The 11768-nt window shown below is 33.8% G+C and overlaps 1 protein-coding gene and 1 pseudogene across 1 annotated transcript in view; both read right to left on the bottom strand.

The window, feature by feature from the left end:
* Window positions 1–411: 411 nt before the first annotated feature.
* LOC119584899 lies at window positions 412–1116 on the bottom strand (annotated as a pseudogene).
* A 10365-nt stretch (window positions 1117–11481) lies between these two features.
* Window positions 11482–11768, bottom strand: part of LOC119584778 — a 327-nt gene continuing 40 nt past the window's right edge. The window contains exon 1 of the mRNA XM_037933427.1: window positions 11482–11768. This exon is cut by the window's right edge and continues 40 nt beyond it. Within this exon, the coding sequence (XP_037789355.1) occupies window positions 11482–11768 (287 nt within the window).

The raw sequence follows: 11768 nt of genomic DNA, 5'->3' as shown, positions 1-11768 counted from the left end.
AAGTGTGCATGACCTATTTTCTTTGATCAACCATTGCGGTATGTATAATACTTGAAATATGTATAATCCGCTGTTGCCGGTTTGCATAACGCATATGTTTATTGAGATTAGTTGTTTTCAAAATGTTTAATGAAATGTAAACGAACATACGGCAACATTAACCATGTATAAAATGTATATAAATCTTATCAACCAGTCATTGAACAATTTTATGAACGAATGAAACATGTATAATCCATAGTTCCCAACGTAAATAATGCATATGTATACTGAGTATAGATGTTTGCAACAGGTATAATGGATATTGAGATTAGGTGTTTCTGTTGTACATAATGAATTAGGTGTTTGCAATATATACAAATGCCTTGCACATTAAGGTCATTGAATTATTTTATGAATGAGTGAAACATTTTATTGATATTCCTTGATTAAAAACCATAACCGTCATTGCAATAATAGACTGTGGATGTCTCCATAACCGTTGTCACATATTGAACAGCCTCTTTAATGTAGTCTGTGTGGTAAACTGTCTTGAGGATCGGCCAGGCGTTGGTCATGGTCGTAGTCACATGCACCGGTGAATATGTGGTGGAGCTGAACACATCAAGTTGAGTATAAGTTGCAGTGGTTGTAATCGAGGTGGACACAGTGTTCACGACAGATACTGTCGATACAGTCGTGGTCGTCGTTGTCCGTACAACATGCGTCACGTGCTTTTGAACATCGGTAGCCCAATATGTAATGGTGATGGTTTGAGGCTGATAGCTGGAATAAGTGTATGCCCGATTTTTCTGTTTGATCTTCATCTCCGTAATGTAACGTGTGGAGTATGTCAACTGTGGAGCTTCATAATGAGAGAGCGTTTCCGTGTGAGTAATGGTGGAAGGTACACAGTCCGTAGTGGTAACAGTAACATAAGTAGCGTAACATCCAGGAGAGTGATGGTTGAGAGGACGGTGCTATCTTGCAGTCGAGTACTTGTCAAAGGCACCGAGGAATATTGATGTTGACATGCCTTTATAGCCACGTCAGGCTCAAGTCCTTGACATGCAGCAAGCAAACAAAGGGCTGTCCAGATAACGAGAGCTTTCATATTAAAACTCATACTTTGTAAGTGAAGCTTCAATGATGAACTATGCTCAGCAACAGCGTGGTTTCATCTTATATATGAATTTGTCCTAAAGGAACACGGTCAGACAAGTGAGATCCACAGATGTAGATAATTGTATCTCAAAGTCACTGGGAACAAGGGTACTACGACATATGCTGATAAAGCCTAATTATAAAAATGTGTTAAGAAATGTGTTTAAGGAAATGTACAGTATTTATTAAAATATATATAAACCAATAAAATGTAATGTGTACGTACGGAACCCTTAATATATTTTCCTTATGATCAACATTTATGGCAATATGTATACTACTTGTGTATGTAAAAGATTAGTTGTTTGCAGTATCATAATCAATATGTATAATAGATGTTTGCAGCATGTACACAATGAATGTGTATATTGAGATTAGGTGTTTGAAATGTCTAATTTATTTTTCCTTAGACATTTCAAACATATAGATGTATATGTATACTTAATATAGCTGTTAACATCATGTATAATGCATATTCATATTAAAATTTAGGTGTTTGCAATATACACAATCTAACCATTCTAGCAATATGTATAATCAACCACTATGACATCCATTTTCATTTAGGTAATTGAAATATATCATGAATGAGGAACATTTTATTGATATTTTGATTTGTGTGTTTTATGTTTTTACTTGTAACTTCAATTTTGAGGAGAAGGAAGTCTGAGTGATCTTTTAACTTTTTCTTATTTTAGTTTCACCTGACCCGGATTTTATGCTGCCGTATTTAGGTTTTAGGCTTAGGGATTTTTAAAGCTTTCAGCACATTCCCATTTGCAAGTTGTATATTTAAGAATTTTTTAATTAGTTAGTTATTCTATAGTTAGGCTGAATATCGGAAAGAGATTATCACGCTGGAACAAATCCATGTAAATGACTTAACTTCCCCCACACGCTACCGATTAAGGGAAATCGACTTGGTAAAGGGTTAACCAGGTCCTTAGTGCATGGATCCCTCGTCTCACCTCTGACTTGATGGGGCGAGACGGGACCCTGGAGTTTCACGGAGATCACACTGCATTTGCAATATATAATCAACTGTGTAATTATATTAACTGTTTGCAGCTAGAGAGAGAGAGAGAGAGAGAGAGAGAGATAGAGAGAGAGAGAGAGAGAGAGAGAGAGAGAGAGAGAGAGAGAGAGAGAGAGAGAGAGAGAGAGAGAGAGAGAGGGAGATTTTAAACATATAGGAAAACAAAATATCTAAAAAACAGGTGTTCTCTTACTGCTTCCTGCACCCAATTCCAGGGGGAAAAAGTAGTATTAACAGTTTTAGCATCATTACGGGCACGCAAAATCCACCTAAATCTTTTTGAACGATATGATACTTCATCAACGTTTTGCTCTCTTTTGAGCCCGTGGCCGGTGGAACCTTCCACCTGTTATGGCGTCCGTGGACACTGTTATCCCCTTGCAATTATTATTGACGTTTATTGCAAAACCTAAAATGCTCACTCAACAGAAGCACTAACATTGATAATAACAATAACAGTAACAAAACAATAACTATAACCATAACTATGACAGCAACAATAATGACTGTAATGCTGATATAAATAATAATGATTATATATATGAGATTAGTTGTTTGCAGTATGCATAATGATGAACTATGCTAAGCAATATATGAATCTTTCCCAAAGGAACACGGTAGGAAAGCCTAATTATAACGATGTTTTTAGAAGCATTTCATAAAATATTTCATTAAAGCTTAAACGTTTTTCTCATTCTTTAATCATCGTATGAATATCATTTCTTTAACCTTTTAACTTAAGAGCTGAGCTATATATATATTATATATATATATATATATATATAGATAGATAGATAGATAGATAGATAGATAGATAGATAGATATATAGATATATATACATATATATATATATATATATATATATATATATATATATATATATATAAGTATATATATCATGTGAATAATGAACTGTGACGTATATATAGTAAAATGCGATCTATGTATAATGAAATGGATTGTATATATAATGAAATGCGTTGTATGTATGACGAGAAAAACAACAACTAATGTGTATGTACGGAACGTTTAATCTATTTTCCTAATGATAAACCATTCTATGTGTATAATACTTGTAATATGCAAAAGATTATTTGTTTGCAGTATGTGTAATGAACATGTATAAAATTGTTTGTTTGCATCACATATAATGAATATGTAAAAAAAGCATTAGTTGTTATCACTATATATAATTATAATAATTTGTTCAGAGGCATTTTATAAAATATTTCATGAGTATCGTTTCCTTATCCTTTCAGTTTAACAGCTGTGCTATAGGTACACTGATATTTATTATGTGGATAATGAACTGTGATGTATATAGGTAGGAAAATACGATATATGTATAATGAAATGCGTTGTATGTAGAAAGATTTTTTAAAATGTGCTGTATGTATAAAATAACGTAATTTGTATGCACGGAGCGTTTAATCTATTTTCTTTATGATCAGCCATTCTGACAATATGTATATGCACAAGATTATCTGTTTGTAGTAAGTATAATGAATATGTATAATAACATTAGTTGTTTGTGTAGGTGTCCTGGATGCTGCACTCGTCCTCTCCCCTCTCCCTCTCTGGCCGTCGTCTGGAGGGATGGACGCTGCTTTTCGCTAGTCTGGTTTTGCTGTATTTTGTTTGTTTAATTTTTCTTTTCTTCTAGGTTTTTCCTCATTCCCCTTTTTATTTGTTTTTCTATTATTGATTTATTTATAATTAATAACTAGACGTTGTATTAAACTTACTTTTATTAATTTAAAGATTTCATAAACCTTTAGGTCTTTTTTTTTTTTTTTAAAATATTTTACCTTTTTCTTTTGTTAATTTTTATTTGTGTGTTTTATGTGTATTTATTGAAAGAAAATATTTATTGCTTCCTGCATTGTTCCGGTAAAAAAGTAGTATTTACGGTTTTCGAATCATTACGGGCACGAAAAGTCCTTTTCAATGTTCCGAAACATTACCAGTGTTTTGCTCTCTTTCGAGCAACAAATGTAAAGCTTATTCTGATGCTTTCTCATTGGTTAATGTTAGTATTTATTCTATAGTTAGGCTGAACATCGGAAAGAGATTATCACACTGGAAGAAAGCCGTGTAAATTATTTATATTCTCCCCACGCTACCAATTAAGGGAATTTGAATCGGCAGTGGGTTAACCAGGTCCTTTGTGCATGTATTCCTCTCCAACATCAAGGGAGGTCAGGGGGTTTGTACATACTGACTTGATGAACTGAGACTTGGGTTTCGTGGAGATCACACTGCATTTGCAATAAGTATAATCAGTTGTGTAATTATATTAACTGTTTGCAGCTAATATAATTACACGTACACACATATATATTGTGGCATTTTATATTTTTAAACAAAACAGACCTAAAAGACAACAAAATATTATCTAAAAAACAATTATTTTCTTACTGCTTTCTGCACCCAATTACGGGAAAAAATAGTTCGAAACGACTTATTCACACAAAACTCAGATTGACATTTCTTATTTCTGTGCTGTTTACAGATTATAATTGATACACGTGCGTCGGCTTTGTGTTTAAATCGATTTTCGTGTTCATTTTTATATACCAAACCCCTCTCTTGTTACTTCCTTTCTCCCTCTCCGCTCTTCCGTTTCTCCACAATTGCTGAGTTTCATTTCCAAAGCTTCAGTGGTATGCAGGAATAGAAGCAGAGGAGAGAGAGGAAAAAAAGAGAAAAAGCGAGAAGAAAATAAAGGAAGAGAAGAGAAAAGGAGAAAGGACAGCAGATGGAGTAGGGAGTCACTTTCGGATATCGCTGACTGGGCACCACGAAATCACTTCGGTTGCTCTAAAAGCCTAGCCTCCTTTTAATCGGTAGCCCAGTATGTAATGGTGATGCCTAGCCTCATTTTCATTTTAATTAAGGACCGAACGAAACTATTTTTGTGTTTTTTTTTTTTATTAACGAACGTAAATATTAGTGGATGCAACATATCCATTCGATAAGTAGACTGTTATTTGTGTCATATTCTTGCTTGATTGACTCTTAGACAATTTAGCGAGAAAAAAGGACGGGCGTAAGTTGCTATAACACTCCTCTGCCTCATGAAAGGTCTTTAGAAGTCAACCGCCACCTCTGCAAACACCACGTCTTTCCTGTTCATGACACCTGCCATGGACAGGGGAGATAATTTTCCCAGGCTTAATCTGGGACCACGTGGTATAGCAAGGCCGCAGAGGAGGTTGTAGGTCAGAGGATATTCGAAGGACTTCCTAACATTTTGCCTTGTAAACGAATTGTGTGATTTATGAAGCAATTTGGCGTCCTCCCAATTAAGCAGATGACCTTCACATCTTTAAGCGGATAAAACAGGCATTAGTGTACCTAACTTTACGTGTATGTCCATTATTTTTTATTCGAGAGACCTACCGGGTTTCGGCTACATAAATCTTGGACACAAGGAACAGTTTAAATGCCAGAAATATCAAGAGCACCATCGGTCCACACGTATCTTTGTGTGATTATTGCTATTACTACACAAACAGACAAACTGAACATTCTATTGATCAATACATGCACAAGCTGATATATGTATATATATTTATATCATTATCATATTATTTTTATTATCATCATCATTATTATTATGGTAATGAATAATTATTAATATTATTATTATCTTTATCATTATCATCACATTATCATAATTTTTATCATCACTATGCGTACGCATGTAAACGAGATTAACGATGTAAGAGATTGTACGGATCAGCGTGATTCGAAAACGACAATGATTAGATGTGTAAGCATACAAGTGTATTAAAGGGTATCTATGATGCATATTTACATAAATAAACTTCATTCATCAGCACTCGTTGAAATCATTGTTGGTTCTTCCTATATTCTTTGTAATTCTGAGTGTTTTAGTCCAGTACATCAAATGAAAAGTAACTAAATAATATGATAAAATCTGAAATAAAACAGTGAGTCCTGACATTTTACTCTGAGTGGGGGCGTACATATATACACAAGCAATATAATTCACTAAATCTTTTAATATCAGCTCAATGGTCACTGATGACATCCGCTGACGTGGGGTAGCCGTTACAAAAGTTAATTAATGAAATACACACAACGAATACATAAGGTGACATGTTTCCCTGGCATATCTATCCCTCTATCTATCTATATACACACACATACATACAAACACACACACACACACACACACACACACACACACACACACACACACACACACACCATATATATATATATATATATATATATATATTATATATATATATATATATATATATGCACACACACACACACACACACACACACACACACACACATATATATATATATATATATATATATATATATATATATATATATATATAATTACAAAATATATGTAAATTATATATATATCTATCTACCTATCTACATGTGCAGGTTAGCTTGTAGGTGTGATAATTAATCAAGTGCTGTCTGAGGATGATACCTCAGCGGAAATGTGTTAAGCCTCTTAATTTGCTTTTGTCATGTATACCATCTTTGATTGCTCCATTCACTTAGAAATAGTTTCAGTTGTGTGTCTGTTTCAGGTTGTCATTTGTTTTCCACATGATCATTATTCCTTTTTGCATGATATTCAGTATATATATTTATTTTCATTGATTTGGATTCTTTGTCTGTTTTAATCACTGACACGCTGTTATGATGATAATTGTTGTTATATGATATTTTATCAATTTATTCATTAAGAGTTTTTGCTTTGTCGAGTTTCATGACATAACTGTGAGACATAAATGTTTTGTGCGTAAAATATTTCTTACGAAAGATTTGATCCACGGATATACATGAAAACCTGATTGCATTGTTGAAGTGCCAAGAACCCAAATTGATTTTTACATAATCTCTAACATAGCAGTTTTGTCACGTTATATTAATAATCAATGAGTTAATAAAATTCTTGATTTAATTTATTAGGAGGCTATAAAATTTACAGAAAATACTAAGGTCTGCGAAAAATAACAAGATTTAAGCATTATGAAAGATAAATAAAATAAGTAAAGAATAGTGTAGATGTATCTGATTATATAATATGATATAAATCAGCACAGATTAAGTATAATACTTGAAATATGCATAATCCGCTCTTACCACTTTGTATAATGCATATGAATATTGAGATTAGTTGTTTGCAATATGTTTAATGAAGTGTAAAACGTACATATGGTAAGCTGAACCATGATTAAAAAATGCATATAAATTTTCTTTTATTAACCAAAGTCACTGAACTATTTTATGAACGAATAATATGTATAGTCCATTGTGTCCAGCATATATAATGCATATGCATAAGAGTATAGTTGTTTGCAACATGTGTAATGAATATTTATATTGAGATCAGGGGTTTCCAGTGTATATAATGAATATACATTAAGACTATAAATAATCTGTTTTCCTTGATCAACCATTCTGGGAGTAATTATAATCAACCAATCTGACAAGCACTTTCATAAAGGTCACTGCAGTATTTTCTGATAGCAGTATTTTATGAATGAGTGAAACATTTTATTGATATTTCTTGATTAAAAACCATAACCGTCATTACAATGATGAAAGACTGTCGATGTCTCTATAACCATTGTCACATATGAACAGCCTCTTTAATGTAGTCTGTGTGGTAAAGTGTCTTGAGAATCGGCCAGACGTTAGTCATGGTGGAACTATGGTCAGCAACAGCGTGGTTTCAAGGAACACGGTCAGACAAGTGAGATCCATACTTGTAGCTAATTCTATCTTTAAGTCACTGCGAACAAGGGTGCTACGACATATGCTGATAATATAATTATAAAAATGTGTTCAGAAATGTGTTTAATGAAATTACAGTATGTATTTAAAAATAAATAAACCAATGAAATGTAATGTGTACGTACGAAACCTTTAATATAGTTCTTATGATCAACATTTATGGCAATATGTATAATACTTGTAGTATCTAAAAGATTAGTTGTTTGCAGTATGTACAATGAATATATATGTTTTCAGTATACAGAATAAATGTGTATATAATCCGCTGCTGCCGGCTTGCATAACGCATATGTATATTGAGATTAGTTGTTTGCAATATGTTTAATGAAATGTAACACGAAAATATGGCAACATGAACCATGTATAAAATGTATATAAATTTTCCGTTATCAACCAGTCATTGAACAATTTTATGAACGAATGAAACATGTATAATCCATTGTTCCCAACGTAAATAATGCATATGTATACTGAGTATAGATGTTTGCAACAGGTATAATGAATATTGAGATTAGGTGTTTCCAATGTATATAATAAATATATTTTCCTTGCACATTAAGGTCATTGAATTATTTTATGAATGAGTGAAACATTTTATTGATATTCCTTGATTAAAAACCATAACCGTCATTGCAATGATAGACTGTCGATGTCTCCATAACCGTTGTCACATATTGAACAGCCTCTTTAATGTAGTCTGTGTGGTAAACTGTCTTGAGGATCGGCCAGGCGTTAGTCATGGTCGTAGTAACATGTACCGGTGAGTATGTGGTGGAGCTGAACACATCAAGCTCCGCAGTGGTTGTAATCGAGGTGGACACAGTGCTCACGACAGATACTGTCGATACAGTCGTGGTCGTCGTTGTCCGTACAACATGCGTCACGTGCTTTTGAACATCGGTAGCCCAATATGTAATGGTGATGGTTTGAGGCTGATAGCTGGAATAAGTGTATGCCCGATTTTTCTGTTTGATCTTCATCTCCGTAATGTAACGTGTGGAGTATGTCAACTGTGGAGCTTCATAATGAGAGAGCGTTTCCGTGTGAGTAATGGTGGAAGGTACACAGTCCGTAGTGGTAACAGTAACATAAGTAGGCGTGACATCCAGGAGAGTGATGGTCGAGAGGACGGTGCTATCTTGCAGTCGAGTACTTGTCAAAGGCACCGAGGAATATTGATGTTGACATGCCTTTACAGCTACGTCAGGCTCAAGTCCTTGACATGTAGCAAGCAAACAAAGGGCTGTCCAGATAACGAGAGATTTCATATTAAAACTCATACTTTGTAAGTGGAACTGCTTCAATGATGAATTATGCTCAGCAAGAGCGTGGTTTCATCTTATATATGAATCTGTCCCAGAGGAACACGGTCAGACAAGTGAGATCCACAGATGTAGCTAATTGTATCTCAAAGTCACTGGGAACAAGGGTGTTACGACATATGCTGATAAAGCCTAATTATAACAATGTGTTCAGAAATGTGTTTAATGAAATGTACAGTATGTATTAAAATTTTATATATATATATATATATATATATATATATATATATATATATATATATATATATATATATATATATATATATATACCAATAAAATGTAATGTGTACGTACGGAACCTTTTATATATTTTCTTTATGATCAACACTAATGGTAATATGTATATTACTTGTGTATGTAAAAAAAATAGTTGTTTGTAGTATTATAATCAATATGTATATTATCAGTTGTTTGCAGTGTGTATAAGAAATATGTACAAACGGAGCTGTTTTCAGTATACACAATGAATGAAAAAATTATTTTTCATTCAGGCAATATGTATAATTCGCTGTTCCTAGTATGTATAATGAATTTAGGTGTGTGTAACATGGATAATGAATATGTATAATAAGATTAGTTGTTTCCAGTATATATAATGAATATGTATATTGAGATTAGTGGTTTCATGTATGCATGATCTATTTTCCTTTATCAACCATTTCGACTATATGTATAATACTTGAAATATATATAATCTGCTGCTGTATAACTATGTATATTGAGATTAGTTATTTACAGTATGTTTAACGAAATGTAAAACGAACATATGGCAACATGAGCCATGTATAAAGTGTATATAAATTTTCCATTATCAATAAGTCATTGAACAATTTTATGAACGAATGAAACATGTATAATCCATTGTTCCCAACGTAAACAATGCATATGTATACCGAGTATAGCTGTTTGCAACAGGTATAATTAATATTTATATTGAGATTAGGCGTTTCCAGTGTATATAATGAATTAGGTGTTTGCAATATACATAATCGATTTTCCTTGATCAACCAGTCTGACAATATGTATAATACTTGCAATATGTATAATTAACCAATCTGACAAGCACGTTAATTAGGGTCATTTAATTATTTTATTTTATGAATGAAACATTTTATTGATATTGTAAGGTGCACATCTAGCTTAAGGCCAGATGTCATCTGTGAGAGGAGCCCGGAATACTCCTGTGAGGCAGAGATAAGAGCAGTAGTAGTCAAAGTAGTAATAGTAGAGGTACAATTAGAAGTAGTAGCAGCAGTGGTACAAGCAGCAGCAGTAGTAGTAGTAGAAGCAGGAATAATGAAGTAAAACACTCAAGATCTGGTAAAAGCATCAAAAATAGTAAAAGCGAAGATAAAACAACTCTAAAACACGATGGCAGGTGTAAGCAATAGTTAAAACAGACTAAAACTTTACTGAAATCGTAAAATAGAGATTGAGTAAAAGCAGAAGTAAAAGCAATGAAACAGTAAAAGCAGAGGTGAATGAGATAAACCATAGATAAGGACATGTAAAAGCAATAAATAAGGTAATATAATGGGCATTAGTTAAAACAGCACAAGACTCGTGACGTCATAAAATAACGAATCATTTCTCAAAGTGAATTACGATAAAATACAAATAAAATAAAATACGTGATAAAAAAGGCAATAAAATACACAATAAAAAAAAGAAAGATGTGAAAATACAAAATAAGGGAAAAAATACGCATATCATTAAAAATCAAAATTAAAACATAGGGCGAGAAAGAGCCAAGTAATAATTAGAATAACAAAAAAATACAAGACAAACATATAAAGCGACAAAATAAACATTTAAAACTCACAAAAAAAGAGAATGAAACGCAAAAATAACTTGACAGAAATGACTTGTCATGCCACTGACACCGCGAAATAAGTTAAAACTACAATAAAAGGACACTAGGACTCAACGATGTGCCATACAAAGTTAAATGCGCGTGCAACTGGAGTGTGTCGCCCTCATCTCTGGATTGCAGACCACACTCCACAATCCTCCCATGCCTTGGGTCGGAGTGGTCAGCGGAGACAGCACCTGAACCAAGACCAAAGGAAGGCCTGAGCCCCCGCCTCAAAACAAGGGTATGTGTGCCTAGCTGAGGCGTGTCAGTCACAATCAACTTGAGCACAAAGGACAAGAGTTACAGAAAAGTTAACAAAATACTATCAACTTTTCAGTTCCCTACACTCCTCTGGCTCCCTGGCAAAGGACGTCAGACCAGATATCCATGGATCCTCCGGAGCGCCTGGATCTTGGGCCTCTGCACCCGGCTGGTCGGTATCATTCTCGCCTCCTTCCTCCAGTCCTTCCTCGTCATCGTCGACAGCATAGGAGAGTTCCTCAGAAAGGCGAAAGGGTTTCAGGTGATTCAAGTGGGCCTTCAGTTGAACTCCTGTGTCTAGGTTTTGTACCTCAAAAGAAACTGGCCCTAAGCGTCTAAGGATTTGGGCTG

This window comes from Penaeus monodon, chromosome 18, assembly GCF_015228065.2.
Source record: "Penaeus monodon isolate SGIC_2016 chromosome 18, NSTDA_Pmon_1, whole genome shotgun sequence".
Lineage (NCBI taxonomy): Eukaryota > Metazoa > Arthropoda > Malacostraca > Decapoda > Penaeidae > Penaeus > Penaeus monodon.
The sequence above is the reverse complement of the archived record's forward strand: the minus strand, read 5'-3'. Positions and strand labels throughout refer to the sequence as shown.